Source organism: Euprymna scolopes, chromosome 6, assembly GCF_053919585.1.
Source record: "Euprymna scolopes isolate OS-2025 chromosome 6, ASM5391958v1, whole genome shotgun sequence".
Lineage (NCBI taxonomy): Eukaryota > Metazoa > Mollusca > Cephalopoda > Sepiida > Sepiolidae > Euprymna > Euprymna scolopes.
In genome coordinates, this window is record NC_136487.1 from 104,706,052 (window position 1) to 104,729,802 (window position 23,751).

At 33.3% G+C, this 23,751-nt stretch overlaps 1 protein-coding gene across 2 annotated transcripts in view; it reads left to right on the forward strand.

Moving 5' to 3' along the window:
• Positions 1 to 23,751, forward strand: part of LOC145277832 (mitochondrial carnitine/acylcarnitine carrier protein-like) — a 77,522-nt gene that overhangs the window by 31,956 nt on the left and 21,815 nt on the right. For both annotated transcript variants that reach the window (XM_080129747.1, XM_080129746.1), the window contains exons 3-4: positions 11,342 to 11,469; positions 12,890 to 12,980. In XM_080129747.1, the coding sequence (XP_079985873.1) occupies positions 11,342 to 11,469; positions 12,890 to 12,980 (219 nt within the window). The remainder of the gene's footprint in view (positions 1 to 11,341; positions 11,470 to 12,889; positions 12,981 to 23,751) is intronic.

The following is a 23,751-nucleotide window of genomic DNA, read 5'->3' on the forward strand; positions in this document are numbered from 1 at the left end:
TCTACCTTCCTGAATCAGACTGTAGAACAAGGCTCACCATCTTTGATGATGAGGAGTCTACTTGTTCCGAGACCTTAAACAATTTACATATAGAGAATAAAAATATAACAACCTCATGGTGATTGAAAACCGAACAATCCACTATCGACATGTTCTCAAATCCTCATCCAATACAGATCGTTGTAGACAGTGGTGCCATGGGGAATATGATTCGACACTCAACAGCCAAGCACCTGGACACTAAAATCACAAGATCTTCCCAGTCTGCCAGACAAGTAAACAGATCTTCCCCACTCAATGTGCTTGGAGAAGCCAGGCTTGGTCTGGAGAGAGAACACAATGTGCTTCTTTAAAGGATCTTGATACTGAGATACTTGGCAGTGTCCCATTCATGCACAGTAATGACCTGTCGCTAGGTTTGAAATATAGATTGGTGATACACAATTCAGGTATGGCTCGACTACATCCTCTCCTGACTGATCAGATGTGCTCATGTTTTGCATGCCCCACCTTAACAAACCACAGTGGGGCCTGGAGAATATTTAGAACTCTCAATGCCCGATGATGAGGACGACAAATTTGCCATTGAACCTCATTGGAATTCAGGTATCAGTTAAACTTTGGCCACTATCCATAATCACAAAGTGGACAAATTCGTTCACGACCATGCCATCATATATATATTTTCTTTTGGCCGTCTCTCTTAAAGCGACAAGCTATTTTAGTTATCGTGGCCTTCGAGCCAAAGCTAATACCTGTATTTGATGGCAGTGAATCCGGACGGTCAATTGTGGAGTGGTTGGAGAAAGCTGAACTAATGTCAGCTGAGTGGGGTGAAGTGCATCGAGTGTGTCATTCCGATGCGCTTGTCAGGCAGCACATATGCTGTGTACCAGCAATTAAGTGATGAAAAGTGAGCCGATTTTGAGTGTATAAAGAAAACACTGTACACAGTGTTTGCTTTGGATCCTTTCATTTCATGGAAGCAGTGGTTGGCTACTGCCATATCCTGAGGATGAACTTGGACCCCCAAAAGGTCTAATCTCTCTCATGGCTGTTGTGTAGGAGAAGAAACAGAAAGTGCGGACTGTTATGGTTTATCGGGAGTTAGATGAGTATGTGGATGTTCATATGGCCAAGTGGATATTTGCTTACAAAAATGAGGGAATGGCGATAACAGGAACCAAACATTGCAGTGCTGGATCTATGCCGAGCCTATTTGCAAGTACATGTTGATAAATCTGTGACCGTTCCAAAAAGTAGAGACCAAGAGACAGCGATATTGTCTTACCACCTCGGATTTGGGCTTAACGTTGCCCCTTTAATAATGTGGGCCATTGTAAATACCATCCTCAGCCAGAATAAGACTATAAATGTGTCTACGTCTTTGTATATTAATGACATTTTTGTGAATAAGTGTTCTGCAACCCGTGTCAAGGAACATTTAGAAAAGTTTGGTCTGGAAAGCAAGATCCCAGGAAAGCTGAGATTGGGATCATGAGTATTGGGATTATGTGTCCAGAAGGAGCGCAGGAAATTGTTATGGCGGTGTGGAAGTGACCTTTCAGCAATGTCCGATAAACTTGGTTTCAAAATTGTAATTGTCAGTGTGCGAGGAAACTGACTGGTTATTTCTCTGTGTGTGGCTGGTTTACACGTCACCACAGTGTTTGTAAAACGAAGGTCAAATATGATGACAACTGGATGGGATAAAGTGTGAGACCCTCTTCTAGCACGGATGATTGAATACATTTGTTTGAGAGCAGCCCGGGATGATCCAGTGAAAGGTGACTGGTAAAATCTATGAAGATGTTATAGTGGGGGTGGATGTTACACTCTGAAATTGGGCCTCAGAATATGCATTAAAAATCGATGTAGGGCTTGTTAAGTCTCACGATAACAGAGCTGACTAACTTGTGTACCACAGCGGTGGTTAAATAAGATCCATAAAGCAATAGAACCCAAAGAACTTGTGTGTGCTGTGGCCGCAGAACACAAACATGTCTCAGATACAAACAATTCATCAGTCTAGTCGACATCCCAGTGTGAAAAGGGCATGGTACTGTTGTGTAGGAGAACCCATTAATAACTGAAACTGAAGTGCGGTTGGAGGGGGGGATTGCAAAGAATGCCAGTCCATAGATTCAGCCCTGGTGCGTTGGAAGCCAGGTAGGCTTGACGTCCCGGAAACCTGAAAGCAGGGTTGCTATGGATATTTCGGCACTAAGTTGTACTTGACATTGATAGACTGTGGCCTTAGCCGTTTTGCTATTTGGAGGCAGTTGCACCAACAGGATTCTTCTAGCATCATTAAGCAGTTGCAGATTATATGAGGGGCGTGCAATTAGTAATGCCCCTGACCTACTTTCAGTTGTCTGATCTAGCTGAAATTTTGCATGTGCAATGATTTATATATCTATGGGTTATGTGGCAAATTACAGCTCTGAACTAATTGTGGTTTCTGTTTTACAGGTGTTTGAACCAAGTCAGGTGTGAAATGGAGCCTGTTGAACATCGAGCAGTGATCCGGTTTTTGTATTTGAAAGGACGCACACCACAGGAGACTTTGGATGAAATGAAAGAAACTTATGGTGATAATGCCCCATCATATGACCTTGTAAAACGCTGGTATCATGAATTCAAACATGGCCGGAAGTCTGTAGAAACAGCTCCCAGACTTGCCATTGATGAGGCATCTGTCCATCAAGTTGAGGCTGCCATTTTGGAAGATCGGCGCATTACTATTCGCCAAATAGCCCAAGATGTCAAGATTAGTACAGGGTCCGTGGAAACTATCATTCATGACCATTTGCATATGCATAAGGTGTCTGCCAGATGGATTCCCAGGTTGCTCACACCATTCCAGAAGTGAGAACACGTCGAGTGCTAGAAGATGAATTTGGAGATGTGCCAAGAAGATGAGTCAAAATTTTTCAAAAGACTGATTATACAGGATGAAACCTGTGTCCATCACTATGATCCAGAGACCAAAGCCCAGTCAATGCAGTGGAAGCACTTAGACTCACCACCTCCAAAGAAGGCAAGGGTGCAGCCCTCCGCTGGCAAGGTCATGCTCACAATCTTCTGGGACCAGGACGGAGTAGTGATGAGATTTCCTGGCAAAGGGTACCACAATTACAGGAGCCTATTATGCTTTTGAGGAAATTAAGGAAAGCTATCAAAATCAAGAGGCGGGGCAAGATCAGCAAAGGTACAACACTCCGGTCCACAACTCGCATGTCGCCAGATCAGAAGCACGAGCATGTGGTTATGAAATCCTCCCCCATCCTCCCTACTCTCCTGACCTTGCACCCTCTGACTTTCACCTCTTTCCAGCCATGAAGTTGTTTTTGAAAGGAAAGTGTTTCCCAGATGATGCAACCTTGATTTCTGTTACGTCGTCGTTGGAGGACCAACCTGGGGTGTTCTACAAAAACGGTCTCCAGAGCTGCATCAAACGATTGGAGAAATGCATAACTCTGGGTGGTTCTTATGTAGAGAAAGACTAATAACTGTGCCAAGTTTCGTTGCTCTACTGCTATGGGAAGTGGGTCAGGGGCATTACTTATTGCACGCCCCTCGTATTCTGTGAAAGGGGCTACGGACCGATAATGGTGTGGCATTTTACAGAAAGACATTTGCTGACTTTACACAGATGTGGGGCATGCGTATTCGATTTCGGTGCGCCCATGTACTCTCCAGAAATGGAATAATCATGAGATCCCAATAAAGCACAATAAAGCACATTGCGGCAAGAACCAAGTACATGATTTTAAAGGCAGTGTACTAGCACAACATTACGCCTAAGGACAACAAGATGGCCATGAGGGCACCTGCGAATGTGCTATACAATTATAGGGTCCATGTCAAGAGGATCGATGAAGTGATGGTGCCTGATACTACAGTTGCTAATCCATACAAGGATGCAGTTTGGGTGAAGAGTCCATGGGGAAGATGTACGATGCAGTTCGACACAGGAACAGTGACAAAAATGAATAGCCAATACTCAATCTCAGTTGATGGAACACCACACCGCATAAAAGATGTGCGCCCAGCATGCCGACATAATTGCATCATCAGTGACTAACTGACCTCATCAGATGACGAAGCCCCGGTGCTGTACGAACAACCAGATGAAGAAAGCTCCTCAGAAGATGATGCACCCAAGGATTCAGAGCAGGAAGAGTTTGATAAAGGCATCACTGAGGAAGTTCCTGAGCCTGTACCATTGAGGCAAAGTACTAGGAGAAAATGGTCTGTCCAGCATTGTCAATTGTGTGATCTAAAGATCAGGGAGGAGTGTGACTAGCATGCACAGAAGAGCACATGAATTGTGTGCCAGTGTATGAGTCGGGTTAACCTGCAGCGAAAAGCAAACCCGGGACATTTAGATTGCAAATCAAAAGTCTGCTAATGAGCTGCATCCATCCTACCCCAAAGCTACAATTGAGTTTCAGCCAACAACTATAAAAAACAGACCAATGAGTCATTGAAAAATACCGCTCTGACAATGTGTCTTGCGTTACTGCATTTTGTATCATGGCATGTCAATTTGAGATTGTTTGGTGTGTCATGTTGGTCGACACTGTTGCTCAGGAACATGGCATGTCAATTCAACGAAATTGTTTGGTTGCATGTTGAATCAACGAGATTGTTCAGTGGCATATCGTATCGGTTGACGGTGTTCCTCAGGAACGTAGCATGTTGATTCAACGATATTGTGAAATATGAGTGTTTTAGGGGTTTTTTTTTTTTTGTTTTTTTTTTCAAAACTTATTTTTACATTTTTGTTTGTTTTACAAAATAAGTAGCAAATCTATATCAATATTTTTTTAAATGTTATAAGCAGTAAAATATACATTAAACTACGATTAGCAAGCTTTTTTTTTTGTTTGTTTTTTTTTTACTTATCCAACCTATTCTAAGCCAAAGTTGAGGGAATTTTCTTCAAAATTTCATAATTTGAAAGTTTAAAGCAGCTTTTTACTGATTTAAAACTAAATATAACATTTAATAACTGTTGACTGCACATCCAATATATATTTTATTCATACGAACATTTTCTTATTTGATAAAGAAGTTTATATTCTTATACCCTGCTCTGCTTGTTATTGAGCACCCTGATGTTTCATTGGATTAACATTTCGGAAACAAAAGCAATACAATCAATATTATATATGTGAGAGAGAGAGAGATAAGTCCTATGTGCACCCATAAAAATCATTGAAAAATCTTTCTCCTGTGTTTACACTAATATTCATTTTAAATGATGTCTCAATCAGTGAAGTTAAAAAATAAATATCTCAACCTGGAAAGTTTTAAAACCATAATGTATCACTCCATATAAAAAGGACAAGAAATGCAATTGAAAATATAAATCAAATTCATTCAAAATTTGTATAAATGATTTGTCAGCTTTAACAAAAAGTTTTTTTGTTTTTTTTTAATATTTAAATAGGTGGGCAAAAAATACTTGATACTTTTCCAAATGTTATGCTTTCTGTTAAAGTGACGTTAAAGTTAAATAAACTTTATTTTTGTCTGGTTGTCTTAATTCTTGTAAAGTTTCACCCATCTCATTTACTTAAGTTTGCATATTTAAAAGTAATTTGATATTCAAAATCTAAGACATAATATTTTCAAAAGCCAATAATTATGAACATCTTACCATAAATATAAGTTTCAAATACTCGCTTTAAAAGAAACTCCCTTCATCCAACTTCTAACAATAGGTATGAGTGTCAAACCTCCTAAAACTTCATTAATCCTAACAATAATGTAAGTCTGAGTGGCAAGTTCCCTAAGCAATAAAATCCCTCTGTAAAGAAACAAAGATTCTTCCTTAAAGGAAAATGCACATGATTTATCTCTCATAAAATAAATTGGTTTACTGTCCTAAAATGGTGAATTATTTTACATTAAATTTATGTAAAACTAACTCTCACTCTGAATTCTAAAATTGTTTTTGTTTTGTTTCTGTCAAGTTTTCAGGATGTTCACACATAAATTCCCTTAACCCTAGCCACAGTCCAAATGCAAGCCTTCCCATAATTGCATAAAGAATCTTAAAATCACACGTAATCCTCTTATAAAAAAAAAACACACAGGATAGAAAAAAATTGTTAACTGCCCTAAAATGCTAGAATGGCTCGAAAAAGGAAATCATTTTACTTTAAATTCTAAAATAATTTTTGTTAGCAATTAATTACCCACCTCTCTCTCTTTTTTTTAAAAATGTTAACCATGCAGAAGCCATTCTTAACATCGCTTTGTCCTTGTGCCAATATCCTCCATCCGGGCAACGCCGGGTACTCCCTGCTAATCTCTCTCTCTCTCTCTCTATATATATATATATATATATATATATATAAGGAAAAAAGTGTGTTTGTGTGTGTGTTTGCATGTCTTGTTCCTTCATGACAAGTTAGTCATATGCACAAAAAAACGGTCTTTCTTGAATTAGTTTAAATATTAAAAAGCGACCCAATTTTGCTGACACACTCATAGCTCAGTTGGTTAAGGAGCAGTGTCATTATCTTAAGATTACATGTTCGAACCGAGATGTAAGATTTTTTTTTTCAATTTTTAAAGTTTTAATATTGAAATGGTTATTTATGCCTTTTTCCTTTTTTGTTCTTTTTATTTTCCCGTCGCATTCGCTGTTTTTTTTTTTTTTGTTTTTGCAATTTTTTTTTTTTTTTCATCATGTTTGCTGTTTTTGTTTTTCTAATTTTTTTTTTTTTTTAAGAAGTTTTAACATGTGTTTTTTTTTTAATATATTTAAACAGTTACTATTACTTCGCTTATTTATTTTCCATTTTGTTTTGATTTACCTCCCCTCCCTCACACACCTCACAACACCCAGGCAACGCCGGGTACCTTCGCTAGTCTTTTATATAAAAGGCAAAATGTATGTATGTGTTTGTATGTCTTGCAAAAGCTTTTGCCACGCGACGTATCCTAATAAGATTGGTATCATTTTGAAGCTCGATGTCTTGGATGAACAAATTTTAAATAATTGGCCAAAAGCATTAATTCCTTCACCCTCAACTGGGCCGTTATTTTACAAGGAGGGGGTCACTTTTTTCATCAACATTTTCACAAGCCATTGTGTCCTTTTGATTAATTATGCTTAAATTCAACGCTCGCCATTTCCAGTTGCACAATGGATGCATCAGCTAAGATGTTAGTTTTTTTTTTTTTCTCCTTCGCATTACGGGTTCGAGCCTGCCTGCCTACTACCACTTTTTTTTTTTTTTTTTTTAACCTCTTTTCACCTAGATTGCTGACTGTTGTTTTGACCCCCCCCCCCTCGATTCATTACTATACCTCCACCCACTCAGGCAACGCCAGGGACCCTGCTAGTCTATTATATAAATTTCAACTGTCTGTATGTGCGTTTGTGTGCCTGCTAAAAACGGATCCTGACGAAATTGGTATCTTTACGAAGCTCTATCTCCCAGATGATAAATATCCAAAAATTAGCCAAAAGCATTGATTCCTTCACCCTCAACTGAGCCATTTTTTACAAAGAGGGGTCGGTTTTTGCGTCAATGTTTTGGTAAGTCGTCGTCGCCTTTAGATTGACTATTAATTCGAATGCTTGCGGCTTTCAGATTTGCAATGGATGCATCAGCTAAGATGGTAGGGTTTTTTTTTCACTTTCTTTTCCTCCATGTTACAGGTTTGAGCCTGTCTGCCTATTACATTTTTTTTTTTTTTTTTTTTTTTTTTTTAACACCTCTCTCCACCTTGGTTGCCTACTGTTGTTTTGATTCCCTCCCCCCTTGAAGTTCCTTACTACACCACCTCTCCACACCAGGGCAACGCCAGGTACCCCCGCTAGTCCATTATAGAAATCTCAATTGTCTGTTTGTGTGTGTTTGTACATATGTCTGCAAAAACTTTCGACATGCCCATCCGATCAGGTTGAAACTAGTATCATCTAAAAGCAATGTCTCGGTCGAAAAATATGTGAGAATTAAAAATACTGGTCAGTTATTTCGTATATGTTTAAACCAAGGAATGGTCTAAAAAATTGTGACTTTCGAAAATTGCGCATGCGCAGTCAAACATTATTTTTTGAATTCGTTTAAATAACAGAATTTCCAAGGTTATTTTCCTCTCAGCCTCGTGGGGCAGTGGATTAAGAGATTGCATCATAAGCTATAGCTTTTATGTTTACGCACACATAATGGTGGTCTTTTTTGTTTTTTAACAGGGTTGTTTTGTAATTTTAAATAACAATTTCTTTATTCTAATTTTTGTATCAGAGGTTTTAAAAGAAACTTTAAACATTTAAACAGGATTAAAAGATTTTTATTTGCCATAACATTTTTTTTATTTTATATTTATTACGTAATATGATTTTTCTTTTAACTAATCATTTTTATAACGACAGTTTTAATCATTTTTATAAAGACAGTTTTAAAATGTAGAATTTGTTTTAAGCAAAAATTCTACATTTTAAAACTTTCTTCTTTCTTTTTTTTTTTTTTTTTTTTTTTTTTTAACAAGATTGTTTTGTAATTTTAAAAACAGTTTAGTGATTTTGATTATCAAAGGTTTTAAAAGAAAGTTTTAACATTTGGGTTACGTAATGTGATTTTTTTGTTTTCTTTTATTCATTTTTTTTTATGGTTATTTCGCTTAAAACAAATTCTGCTTCTTTTAAAACTGAATTATTTTTACTTTGTCTTTTTCTAACCAATTAAATTTTCTTGTTTTTATCTGTTCTTTTATTTTCGAGTTAGCAGCAGTATTCAAACCCGACTTCATCTCCTACCCACCTAGTTTATAATAAAAAAGGGTGTATCTGCCAAAAACTTTCAACACACACAACGAATACTGACAAAATCGGTATCGTTAGAAAGATTGGACTCTCAGACAAATATCCAAAAATTGGCCCAAAACATTAATTCTGTGCCGGTCAACTGAGCCATTCTTTGCAAGGAGGGGTCAGTTTTTGCGTCGACATTTGTTGCAAAGTTATTGTACGTCTTGCAATAACTAACCTTATTTCGAACGGCCGCAACGTCGTAAATCGTGGTGGGTGCTGCGACTAAAGCATTTCCTTTTTTTTACCTCCTTTTCCTCTTAGCATTACAGGTTCAAGTCTGGCTACTGCGGCTTGGGAGGAGGGGCTTTGTTGCTCAATGCAATAAAACCTCTCCAATGCCAAGTACCCCTGCTAGTCTTCAATAAAAGCAAAGAAATATTGAAATATATTCATTTTCAAAGAGTCCTAGATTATGTGCATTTAATACTTAATTTGGACACCATTAAGTTCTAGAGATTATAAGTAGCATAATCTGATTCCGTGCACAAAAATACACTTATAGCAAATTTCATTGCTTAATCTTGTGTATTAACAAAGATATAATATTTATACTGAAAAAGTTGTGTAAAAAATGTGACAAAGCGCATATGGTATTAAAGAGGGAAAAATATGCACACATGTGATGGCACAAGAATATAACGTCTTTAATTTTAATCGAATTTAGAAAGTTTAAAAAGATTCTTTCTTAGCTCATCGAGCTCTTTCTATGTATGCCATTATTGAGATACTTTAAGCCATTTCAGTTTTTTCATGTGTATTGCTACTTAAAAGAAATCAGACAATTTTTAAACAAAAGCTTATTATAAAATGTTTTTAAAATTTTAAAATATTTTTACTGCCAAGTTTCAAATGTGAAAGAATAAAATATATTTATTGAATGGAAGATTTTTTTTGGCAGTTTCACTCGTCTTCTGTTGCTTTAGTTTGACTATGCGCTTCTGTTATAGCCAATATACAAGAGATATGTGTCATATTCTGCTATCACGTGGTGCAAGATACTAAGAAGATTATGGCATTCATTAAAATAGATCATAGACGACCTGTGGCCCAAGGAATGTATGGGGGTTATCAAATACAGAACAGGAACCTCATTTAATAAAATATTTTTCAAAATAAAATCAAACAAAATTCTTTTAAACATTTTTTTTAGCATGAAAGTGTAAATATTTATTCAGAAAGGAAGTGAGAGAAGCAAGAGGAAGGACAGAAAAAAAAAGGACAGAAGAAAATGCGACAGAAAAGAAAAGGCAAAGACTGCTTTTATTGTATGTTTACTTGTCTTCAAATTAGCAGATATTTTTTGCAAATGTATACCTCTGCCATCTAGTGTTAAATCACATTGATTATTATTAGTGCACTTTATAATGCTATGAAAAACAATTTTTTGAATAAAATTTCTGCAAAATTTTATTCACTGAAAATTTTAATTAAATTAATTTAAAATTTTAGACTTTTCCTACCAAATTGAAGAATAAGCTTTCTTTTATGAGATGGAATGATTTACATTGTGAACGGTACAGATGTTAAAAACAGAATTAAAAAATTGCTGTTGAAAAAAAGTCAGAACTAAACACATTTAACATTAAAATAGTTACTTAATTTAAAACAACCTGAAAAAAAAAAAATGATCATCGTACAAGAAAAAATGATATCATTAGAAAGAGAAAAGATTGAATTTTATTCATCTATACAGTTTCATAAATATAACCTGGAAAATACTTAATTTTACTCAAATTTTATTTTTACTTTTTTTTTTATTAATTTTCACAGTATAAACAGTTCAGCATAGATATATTCAATTTAAAAAGGTTAGCTCAATGAGCTAATCTAACTAGTGGTGCCAAAAGTCTGATCAAACTGCTAATATAGATTGGTTAATTTTAAAGTCCAAAGTATCACCCACAAGTTGAATACTTTAAGATGAAATCCCCTTCCCTGTGTATCTGTAGTTTTTTTTTTTTTTCACCACTCTCTCTTTTGGAATTCTTTTATAGCGCATGAAAATTTCTCAACTCTAAAAATAAAAAATCTCTACAGGTTAGCATCCTCCTTTGTCAATCTGATGGCCAGGTTTGAGGACTGTTATAGGTTGTGATGCTTAGGGGAGGCTTTTTCAAGTGAACTGTATTTGACAAAGTATGCGCTTTGACTTTTGAGAATACGTCAATTACTGGCCAAGATATGTTTTTTCAAAAAGTGGGAAACATACTTTTTTTACCTGGAAAGATGAAGATATATGGACAGAACACATTCCTTGATACAGGTGGGCTAACCGTTATCTATCTTTCTCCCTCTCCTCCTCCTTCTCCTGTTGTGCCACAATTTTTTGTTATCTTTAAACTATCTTATTCATTTCTCAAATTTGTCTGCTGAAAGCATTATGCATTTGGATTTGTGTAATCTAATACAATATCTTTCATATTTTACAGGATCTTTTAATATTTCTATTATGTGACAACAGCTGTTTTACTTTCAAACTTTAAAAAATTTTATTTTGTTTAGGGATTTCTTGGTCTATACAAAGGAATGGCAGCTCCATTGGCAGGGGTGACACCAATGTTTGCAATTTGTTTCTTTGGTTTTAATGTTGGTAAAGATTTGCAACGGAAACATCCAAATGATAATTTAAGGTAAGTAAAATTCAACAGTTTGGCACTCATCAAAGAACATTGTGTTTTCATATTTGGTTTTGAAAAGGTGTGTCATCTGCAAAAGACCAGGCTTCGGAATCAGTTTTAAAAAACTCTTGCACTCCTACACTTGAGAGGCTGTGGAAAATAATCTGACTCGCAATTTATGGGTTTCAAATATCTTATGCGGAAATTTCTTACATAAAGTTTGAGATTTGCTGTTCAGTGACAACTATTGAAGCATTCATAGATTTATATAAAATGTTAAACTGGAATTTTCTAGTCACAAAATCCCAGTATTTCCAGACTTTATCCACACCCACCTCACTTATGTCTTCTACCCTCCTCTGCCAACAGGGTGTCCATTGTTCAATCAATCCATAGAGAGAATATATCCGGCCACCCACAGTTGATGCAGTAGCCTCTAGATGCAACAGTATTGTGTTGATTTTAATATTATTTGTTGTATGTTGTGTAGACGTTCATAGAACCATTACAACCGTTGTTTCTCCTTATCTCTTGTAAACCACTATTTGAGGTGTCTTGCTGGTAACTTTAAAGAAAAAATGCTGTAAAGTTCTTTAAAAAAAAATGTCTACATGATCATGTCATGAGTTGAGATATTCCCTAGTGAATGCTAAAAGGAAAATGGACATTGTCCTCTTTCTGTCATTCTTCTCAGTTGCCCTATTTGGTTATGATAAGAGTTGATATTTTCTGATTCAGTTAAGTAGAAAATTCTGTTATCAATAGCCGTCCTAAAGATAAGACGTGATGGACTCTCAACGAGTTTGAACAAACTCTGTTATCAAAAGTTAATTTACTTTTAAAAAAAAATCTCCCTCTCTTTCACACCCTTGCTCATCTTGGCAAAAACCAAATTTCTGTTTGATTAAGGAGGAAAAAAAAAACACTGCAATATTTTTTTTCTATGGGCAAAAAATATGCCCCTTTCTTTGTCCAACAAAAATATCAATAATAAAGATACTTTTTACAAAGTTTATCTTTTAATAACCCTGTGCTGTTTAAAACTTTCACTTTTTTTTTTTTCAACAGAATTTGAAGGGAGGGGTACTGCTTTACTATAAACATCTTTTGATTACTTGTAACTAATTTTTTTTTTCATGGGAGATCTTATCTCTGTCACGTATTAATTATAGGGAGGGTGATAATAAAACCAAAACGTTTTATGACAGGAACTCATTAATTTTCACATTCGGTTTTATACATTCCATCTAATTTCTTAACTACATTTTGAATATCTTCAACTCTCATTTGATCTAATCATGTGATTAAATGTTACTGTCAGAGCAGTTTACTTTTTTAAATCTTTCTCTCTCTCTCTCCCACTTTTCCTCTCGTAACATAATGGGATTTGCTTTAAATCCTTTTTGTAATATTCTCATATTTTATATTGTAGCTATTTGCAATATTTTAATGCTGGTCTGTTAGCTGGAGTAATGACCACAGTAATTATGGCTCCTGGTGAGCGAATAAAATGTTTATTACAGGTAAGACTTCTAAGAATAATGTTTGTCAAATTTTTAAATTCAAACTTGTCGATCAGATTTTTTCACTGATTTCAGTCAATTTATTTTAAATCATCCTCATCCTAACATTTTTACCACGAATGACGTTTACTACATATAAATTTCAAACATTGAAAACCTTTAAGATTCTTTAACCTCAAAATATTCATCTCTCTATGAAATGATGTTTTATTTCTGCTTTCATGATTTCTTGGTATTTTTTAAAAGCAAACTTTACAGAAAAGTTAATATCAAAATAAAATAAAATAAAATTTAAATTTTTTTCATTCCTTTTTCCTTCTCCACATTCTTTGGCACTGATAAAACTGCCAATATATTCAGTTGCTTTTAAAAATCTCATCTCCCAATACTGTCCATGCAATTCAATATTTCAAACTAAAAAATGATTTATATTAGTTATTTTCTTACTATCTTCTCGTAATTTATTCCAAATCTTATTCTCTTGTCATAAAAATCGCCATGTTTATTGGAATGGGCAATAAACTTTCTTGTTCTTTGATTTTGTGCCAATGCTTAAAATATTACGCAATTCAATTAGATCATTCTATCTTGTTACACAGTTAAGTATGTTAGGAAAAAATTAAAGATGTACAAGAGCTCATTTTTTTTTTTCTTTCTCCAACTGTCACCCTCTATTTATCTCAAACTATTACAATATGTGAGAAGAGATAACGACCACACCACCAAGTATTGTAATGTAGGACTAAATAAAAAGAAAAATGAAAATTATTAAAATATAAGGAAAAAAGATTCGTATAGAACAATTTATGAGCATCTAGCTAAGTACTTTTGTAACACTTTTATTTCCTATTTAACAAGTGCATCTTTGCATACATCATTCCAATCAAACCATTACAATTTTTGTACTACTTATATTTACTGTCTTTAGTTTCTAGTTGATACTTGAGCTTTGTTTTTATTCTAATTTATTAATAGCTAACTTGTTCCATCATAAAATATGCTTAAATATGATATTTTAATTCCTGCAGATTTCATATTTATTATTATAGAGCCAATTCTGATTATAATGTACCCAATATATAGTAGTGATTTCAAAATTTTTAAAATAAAAGTATGATGTGGGTGCCATCAGCTAGAATCAAAACAGAGTTCTCTAGCAGTGTTCACCTCTTAGCAGCTATTTTTTCTGGCTAAAAATCAAATCAAATACAAATTTGATTTGGTTTTTAGTCACTGGTCCAAATATCTTGTATATCAAGTTTCATGTCTGTAGACCAAAAAATAACAGTAGTTTGATAGAGGCCTTTCCACACACATAGCCAGACAAGGTCACTTATTTATTTATTTTTATATATATATATATATATATATATATATATACTAGATAGATAAAAATATTATTTAAATATGTCTTTGCCAAATCTCCTCCTGAAAAAATGTATGTAAACAGTCACTAATAATGACTGTTTATCTAAATTTTTTCAAATCAACTTCAAATTCCACATTCATTCAATTTTCATAAACTTTCTAGATTCAGAAAACTCTTCCAGTATTTATGCCAAGCTATTGGTGCTTAATAAGATTATTCAAGGTGATGATTCCTTATGATTTAAAAAAAATCGGACTTTAGTTATGAAAAGCTTTAATGACTAAGAATCATGAATGTTTTTCAACTTTCCTGAACATTAGTCTCATTTAATAATACTAAATCAGCAGTGAAAATGGCTGATACAATGGATTAGCGACATTATACTAGTTTTTATGTGGAAGCACAGTGAAGTGATGTTAATGAATGCATACAAAAATTGACAGAATTGCATGTGGTAAATTGAGGGTAGATTATTCGAAAGTTGTTCACTTTTTATTGGGGTTGACCTGATCATAAGCGAAATTAAAATACTTGTTCAAGTTGAGTGAGATTTGTGTGCATGTCTCCTATATAGAGGTGTTATCTATAAGCGATTATTTTCAAAATTTAATTAAAATTTTTAAAAAGTAAAATGTTCGTTATATGTTCCCAAACTGAGAAAGTGTCAATAAACACATGTTGAAGGAGAAACAATAACACTAATGACTATATAAGATATACACTAATGACTATATAAGATATACACTAATGACTATATAAAATCTATAATTTATTAACAGGAATTGAACACTGGTAAAAGGAAAATAAACAAAATATTAACTTCAAAAAGAAATATTTTTGTTCGGAGGAGATGTTTTCCAACTACTAACAAATTAATATTTCTATAGCCAGGAGAATTGAAAATGTTCAATTACCAATTTGATATGGTCATTGCAGTTTAAAATCCAATGTATTTGTAGCAATGCAAGTTGATTTTTTTCTTTTTAGATAATTGTTATTTTATCAATTTGCATGAACAGAGCTGTGTAAAAGATGCTTAAACCGTTTGAATAATGCAAATACCATAAGTGGTTCAAAAGTTATTAGAATTTTAAGTGCTAAAATTTATGCTTTTTCGTGGACATTTTTCTATAGAAAATTGGGCCAATTTACGGACCTCGACATTTTAAGGAATTCAATAATTCCATCACCATTTATTCATTTTTCAAGTTATTTTTATGAAACTTGGTACTCTTATGTAAAATTTTGTGTTCTTTCTGATTATGCAGTTAAAAGTGTATCTCTTTACCATAAGCCATGAATTATAAATTAAGATGTAAAAATTTCACATTTTTTAAAAGTGACGCATTGCATCATAAGTGGTAGTTTATTCACAAACAAAACAAAGTATTATAGAGGTATTTAGATATAACTTTATTGAGAGTAGGTATCTTAATCTGGGGTGTAGCCATTGAACGCCCCAAGAGTATTCATGGCCGGTATTTACTACTATCCTCAAAAAGTAGATATGAATCAATCTCAGAAATAGATAAAAAAAAATGTTTTCATACAAATTTTGAATTTCTGTAAAAGATGGAAATTCCCATAGTCGACCAGAACTTATACACTCTGGGACCAGTCCAATTTTTTAAATAAACTCACGATTTACATTTTGCAAATCGTCTCTATCTGGCCAAAAATAGACAATTATTTTCTGAGATGCAGCCATAAACCGTACTGTACATGAATCCTCGAATGTACGTAAAGTTTTGCCTCCTTTTTGTGCTGTGATCATCAGATTGTGACGATCATCCAATGGCATATCTTGCAACCATTTCATCATTTTAGTTCTATTGCGTTTCAGCAGTTGAACGGATGAATGGTGATGCATTGAAGCACGTGGCCGTCTTCTTTGACTATGATCTAAGTCGCCAAAATGATGTTCACATCCCAAGTTTGTTGTCTGTGCATATTTGTGAATTGAAGAATATTTTCTTTTAGCAATATTCACTTTTTGATATTTAAAAAAAAATATAATTTATTTTTTTTTTAGTGTAAAATGACAAAATATGCTGTAAATGTTATTAAAATATTCTTATCGTGTACGATCAATATCTTTATGTGAAGGGGGTCCACCAAATTTGCCTCCTGGAAGAAAGTCAGCTAGTTGCCTTTCAATTGTTAAATTCATTGCGGATGCAACAACCTTGAGACATGAAAATAATTCATTTTTTGTGTCTTCATGAGTGATGAATAGGCACTCTACCATCCTATTCCTGTGAGGTAAATTTAAAATTTCATCACTTATGTCTTCAGTCCAGTGGATGTCTGAATATAAAATAGTAGATGGATTCTTTTTACATTTTTCTATAAATGTATGCATATCTTGAACATGTTTGTTTAGTTGAAGATAAGCTACATTTGATTTGGTAATCAAATTCCAAAAAGGTCCTGTAATTTTAACGTAAACAAGTCCAAAAGTTTGCAACATAATGCCAACAAATTGTGACTGCAGGTCAGCTTGAACAGCTTTTAATTTGTGATTTGGATTTTTCACCATTTCCAAAACTTTCAAAAATTGTTCTCTATAAAGGAAGACCTCTGCTGATGTCTGGAAAATGGCATTGAATCTGTTATCTCTGTAATTCCCTATTACAGACTTGACACCATTTTCTTGGCAATCGCCTTCCCACAAATCCCGAATTCCATAATGGTCACCAGCTGGACCAAATATTTCTGATACTGTCCGTACTACTCTCTCCATTATAGAGTTTTCAGAATTCCAATTGGAGAAAAATGATAGTCACGGCCGAGTTGACCATGTTTACTCACAATGATCTTCTCATATTCCCGAATATCTTTGCAACAGTATGTGTGAAATCCGAGAAGTACATGCGCCATACAGTAGAAGTTCAGAATGGGGATGTGTCCTGGCCAGCAAAATCTTTTATCATGTCATCTCTCCATTCTGACAGAAGTTCGTTTGCCTTTTTCTGATTACTTGCTCTGTCACTCATACAGAATGCAAGTTTATTCAGTGTGGATTTTATAAATTCATCTGAATCTTTAGCTTCGCCTGAACGTTAGTAAGTTCCATTAAATGTTCTTTCGTCACATCATGGATGGCATTTGCTGTTTCAGAATCAACCCTGGTAAATCCCAAGCTTATAATGCTTCCAGATGGTAAATTGATAGAGGTATCAATTATTTTTTGTTTCTTTCTGGTTGTTCCATCTCGATTAACTCCCCAATTTTCACTTGCAACTAACTACTCTGAAATAAGCTTTTTAGTGAGAAAATGCACTTGATCAACAATCGCTTGAACAGTTGGGGTGCTTGGCAAATCATCTTTTTTTCGTATTTTTCCAAAGAGATGCTTTGAAATGCACATTATTACTGCTGACACTTTCTGTGTTGCGACTTCAAGCCCAGAAAGCTCAATAATGCACATCTGTAAATTATCTGTAAAAGTGCCATCTTTTTCTTTTGTTTTTGTCATTTCGGATGACAAATTTTCATTTTCAATTTCCAGGGTTTGAATTCTGATTTCTTTTTCTTTTAATTTCATGTCCATGGCCTGGATGTGTTCATCTTTGCTTTTCTGCATTTTAGTGCATTGTAACCTAAAATGGGAGGCTGATTTTTGTGCTGCTCTCTTTCGAATTTCCTCATTTATTGAGGATTTCTTATCTGCACATTCTTTGAAATATTTGTTGTCCACCTGCAATTGCTTTAAATTTTGTTCTTGTAAGATAAGTTTCTTTGAAAGCTTCGAAATTTTGCATTCTTATCCTCTTATTTAAAATCTGCACATTCTTTTGAATATTAGCTATCCACCTGCAAATGCTTTAATTTTTGTTGTAAGATAAGTTTCTTTGAAAGGTTTGAAATTTTGACACTTTGCATTCTTATCCTCTTATTTAAAATCTGCCATTTTTCCCTGTAGTATTCATCTCTTTTTTTTACGTTTTTCAAAGAATAATGTCCTATTCTTCTTTCAAGGTCCTCTAGTTTTGTCTCTGCACATGAGATGTTGTTCAACACTTGGCATACTTTCTTGGATTTTTTGGAAATTTCATACTGTAATAAATTCTCGCTCTTTTGAAATTCTCTTTCTCCATCTATGTTATCAGAAATTTCATGGTCAGTATCTCCAGCACTTACTGTTACCTCTATGCCTCAGAGATCAGAACTTGATGACCCTTCATGATCCTGTGATTTTTGGGGTTGAGGTTTCAACATTCTTCTTACCACATGAAATTCAGCATCAAGAAAATCTTTCAAATTCTTAAATCCTGGAACTTTTTTTTTCTGTCGAAATTTATCCTTGGTCTTTGCTAACCTAAAAATCTTTGTTTTTAAAACGGCTGGACTAATTTCTTTTCAGTCACTACATAGTGTCTGTATAATAGCAACAACACTATTGAGAACTCTTTTAAACAATTTGACTAACTCAACAACAACACCATTCTGTAAAGCATCACACTGCACGGAAATGTTTTTTTCAAGAAGATTGCAACAGGTTAATTTCCGTGTTTCACAGTTCGGTATAGATTTCCTCCATAATATACTGAAAAAAAAAGTGATTGGATGAAGTTGGTAAATTAACTTGTTGCACATAAATAGTCTAATTCCTAATTTAGTACAATTTAATAAATATTACTCAGATAAAGAAAATAATTTGCGATATAAAATTATCGTTAATATCAACCATAATATAAGATAGCCAAGTAAAGAGAGAGGAAAAAACAACGAATAAACCAAATTTTTTTTTTTTTTTTTTTCAAGTTTTTTTCTACCAGTTCGAGTTCACGCTTTTTCTAAAATTTTACGGAAATTTAAAGGAAATTATAGTACATATGCATTTTGGGGTACTTATGTATTTTTGATACCATGAGAAATACACTTTAAAAAAACAAAAACAAAAAAGTTTTTTTTTTTTTTTTTCATTAAATTGGTAGGTGAAAGTGCAGAATAGTTAACCGCCTTCCCCATGTTAAAAATGGCTTTCTCAATAATAACTTTATTTCAGCATGGTTCATATTTCTTGCCGTATCAAAAATACCCATTTATTTTGATACTGCGAGTGTACAAACCATGCTGAAATAATAATTTAGAAAGCCATCCTTAACATGGGAAGGGGGTTAACTATTCTGCACTTTCACATAACAATTTAATGAAAAAAGTCTAATTTTTTTTTTTTTTAAGTTCGTATTTGTCACGGTATCAAAAATGCATAAATACCGAATTTATACTGTTGTATTTTTCTTTACCCCATAATGAGCATTTTCTTTTTCAATTTATAAGTTTTCACGGTCATAAAAAAAATGTAAAGTTTTATTTCTTTGTTTATATAGTTGAATTTTCGCTAAAGTAGAATATAAATCACAAAAATAAATACATAAAAAAAAAAATTAACACTTCTTGCATATAAAACTCATTCTAATGAAATTCTCTATCGAACTGCCTAATGTTTACATTTGAAAACAGAATATTGTGTTCTTAAAGTGAGTTTAAAAACGGCAAAAATGAACGTGTCAGGGGGGGGGGGCATTATTCCCCCCCCTCCTTTTTTTTTTTTTTTTTTTTTTTTTTTTTTAAATATCGTAAATTAAAAAATTAAAAGATGACGAAATAGTTATATTATTTTCTACATGTCCCTAGTTAAAAAAAAAACAAAAAAAACTAAACACAAGTTATAACAGAAACATGGCACGTGTATTAAACGCATTAAAAAAACAACAAAAACGTTTTCGTTGGATATTATTTAAAAATAACATTTGAAAAACTTGAAAACTATTTTTTTTTTTACATTGACAAATTCAGAGTAAAATAATGAGAAAGAAAAGCTTAAAAGAGAATTATTTTTTAAATGAAACAGGTGGAGTATTTAAACGAAAAAGACGTTATCTGTATTTTTTAAATATTGTAAAGTTTTCCGACATTTAAAAAAATGAAATAAAAAGACAAAGAAATGGTTACTATTATTTTTTTATATTTAAAAACAAAAACAAACACAAGTTAAGCACAAGTTATCATAAGAGAAACACGTGTTGACAAGTGTACTGAAGGCATTAAAAAACAACAAAAACGATTTGGTTAAGTCTTGTTTAAAAATAAAATTTGAAAAACTTGAAAACTATTTTTTAAACTGACAAATTCAGAGTAAAATAATGAGTAGTCTAGTGAAACAAAAGCTGAAGAGTTTTCTATTTATGAGATATAAACATGAAATGAAACTTGCTAAAATGAAACTGACTACTGTCAGCATATAGCAGCACTACGCGCTGACAGTCGTAGCGCATAAATAGCGAGTCTCTGATTCCATTGCTGCTTGAGTAATATGCAAATTTAAAATATTGCATAATGCCCCATTTCTTGCGCAGCATTTTAAAAGTTTCTAAGTGAAACAACATACCATTATCTACAAGAACTTCTTTCACTGGCTCCCTTTCCACGAACATCTCTTCAGCAACTTTCTTTACCTCTTCTGCTGTTTCCGTTCTAATTTTTCACCATATCGCTACTATCCCAGCTTCACATTTTATCTGTGCTTGGATGGTGCAGGGTCAATGGATTGACGTTCTCTACATTGCTCCACCACCTCTTGAACATCGTCCATTTTGATGTTAGGATTCACTTTCTTTGCAAGATACAAAGTTCTTTACTTTCCAAAATAATGCATATTATCCAGGTATTCATATCTTCTACTCCACAGCACATCAAAGCCACTGTTTTCTTTTCTTGTTGTCAGCTCTTCTTCACTCTGGTTAGTCTATCTGCTTTTTCTGTGATGGAACCAACATGACCTTCAGTTCAAATTCTCTGATCGGATCTCCAAGTGCTCAAAGTCAACATTTATCTCTTGACACTTCTGATTTAATCTATGATGCTACTGTTGCTGAGTCCATCCATTGTCTGTAGCCCCTATTTCAAAACTAAATTGATGCCCTTCATCATGGTATCAAACTTCCTAACATTGATGTGGGCACTATCACCATTTTTCATAGCCAAGCAGTATCTTCCACAGTTACTAATCAGGCTGCTAGTATCACTCCATAGTACTCCTTAGCTCCTTTTTATTTGCCATTCACCCCTTACAGGGTTACCCTTTTCACTTCCACAATGACCTCTTGCATTACAAACATATGCTGTATTTTTGTGGACATCGGCAATATTACATACCTAATGTGCTTCAACAAGTCATATCTTTTTTATTTGTGGATCAATTTTTAAAAGAATTATATTGATGGAAAGAGAGTAGAATAAACATTCCAATAATGTTAATTTATTTTTCTTTTATGCCACAAGTTAGAAATGAAAAAAAAAAACGATAAAAAATGACAAGGGAAACTGTTTTTTTAATGTTTACATTTCCTACATTACGTTTGGATACACATGTGCAGAGTCAAATTTGATTGGATATGGCTGAAATTTTACAGGGTATATAAACGTAGAAGTCCATCTCTACTGGACTTGGATTTATATTTTTACGACCACAGGAAGCAAAGTTACGACCAAGCAAAGTTGACAAAGAATATTTCAAAATTGAGAAGATAAATCGGTATACATCATCCATTTTCATATAGATAATAGTTTCAGAATTATTTTCATGTATATGTAAATATTTGATAATTATTAATTGTGCGGAAATTTCTTGTTATCTTCTATAGAAATTCAAATCCGTTTAAAGGGAAAATGGCTCGCTGTGCGCTAATACGCTGACTAAAGTATTCTCTTAAAAATAGAAAACTGTTTTTCTGCTTTTGTTTTAGTAGTCATTTTTTATTCTTTGTCAATTTAAAAAAATTATTTTCAAGTTTTTCAAATTTGATTTCCAAACAATACCAAGCTAAAACTATTTTGTTTTTTTAATGTTTTTAGTGCATGCGTTTCTGTTATCATGCTATTTATAACTTCTTACTTAAGGTAGAATTGTGTTTTTTTTAGTGGTCAAAAAAAAAAAAAAAAAAGCATAAAAAACAAAAATATATAATAAATAAAAGGTACTTGTGCACTTATGCTACCATGCTGAAATGTTATTATTTAGAAACCCATTCTTTACATGGGAGGGAAGGATGTTTTGTTAACTATTCTTTACTTTCACCTAACAATTAAATAAAAGATATCGTGAAACTTGAATTTTACTTGAAAATACTATTTGAAAAAATAGCACAGTGACATAAGTGCATAAGCACCCAAATAAATATTACCAAAGGCAAGATAAGTTACTCTTCTACTTAGTTGAATAAGTTTTTAGTGTATTTATTTAATGTAAAATGTTTTATTTCGAAAATTAGTGCCGAGCATTACACAAGTACAAGAAAAATAGCCACATGGTATCTCATGTCTTTGAAATCTCGACAATGACTTAAAAGTATACAAAATACTGTTAAAAACCCAACCAATAAATGTCCTCGTGACATTTATTGGGTGGATTTATTAGTTGGGTTTTGGTCCTTGTGACATTTATTGGGTGGGTTTCTAATAGATTTTGTATAATTTTTTTTATTTTTAACTCCTTATCAAGACTATTTTTTTTAATCTAAAACAAACCCGTTTTTTTTTTTTTTTTTAACTGAGGATATCTAAATAATAATAACAGTAACATAATAATAATAATAATTAGGCGATTCGATAAAGAAGTTCATTGTGATGCAGTTTATAAATTTTTACCTTGTTTTCACCTTAACATTTTTCCTTAAAATGATTACCTTTTAAGGTTTTCGGGTATGCTGAAAACGAATATCACATTTCAATTTTCCGCAAATACGTAGCTTTCCGAATATTAAGCAATGTCATTTCTTATGTTATTACTGTTGGTCATCTTGGTACGCACATTTGCGCATAGTTTCTCGGGGTTGTGTTTGCACGCATCAAGATGGCCACCAGCGATAACATAAGAAATGACATTGCTTAATATCCGGGAAATTACTTTGCAGAAAATTTAAATGCGATATTCGTTTTCAGCATACCCTAAAACCTATAGAAGTAATCATTTTAAATGTTAAGGTGGAAAAAAGGTAAAAAATTACTGTTTTATTTCTTTGTTTACATAGTTGAATTTTCAGTAAAACAACAGAATAGAAATGACGAAAATTACCATCAACTGGTGAATATATAGTTGTTGCTTATCAGGATTCCTGATATGCTGGTAATGTGAAAGTTACATTGAGAATTCATGTAGAGTATGAGTTATGGTTGCATCTCAGAAAATAGGAGTATAGATAGAGGATTTACAAAATTGAAAATTGGACTCGTCCCAAAATGCATGTTCTGGTCGACTATGGGAATTTCCATCTTTTACAGAAATCCAAAATTTACATGAAAAATTGTCTTTGATTTATTAATTCATATCTACTCAATTTTTTTTTTTTTTTTTTGTGTTGGGAGTAGTAAATACAGACCATGAACGCTCTTGCG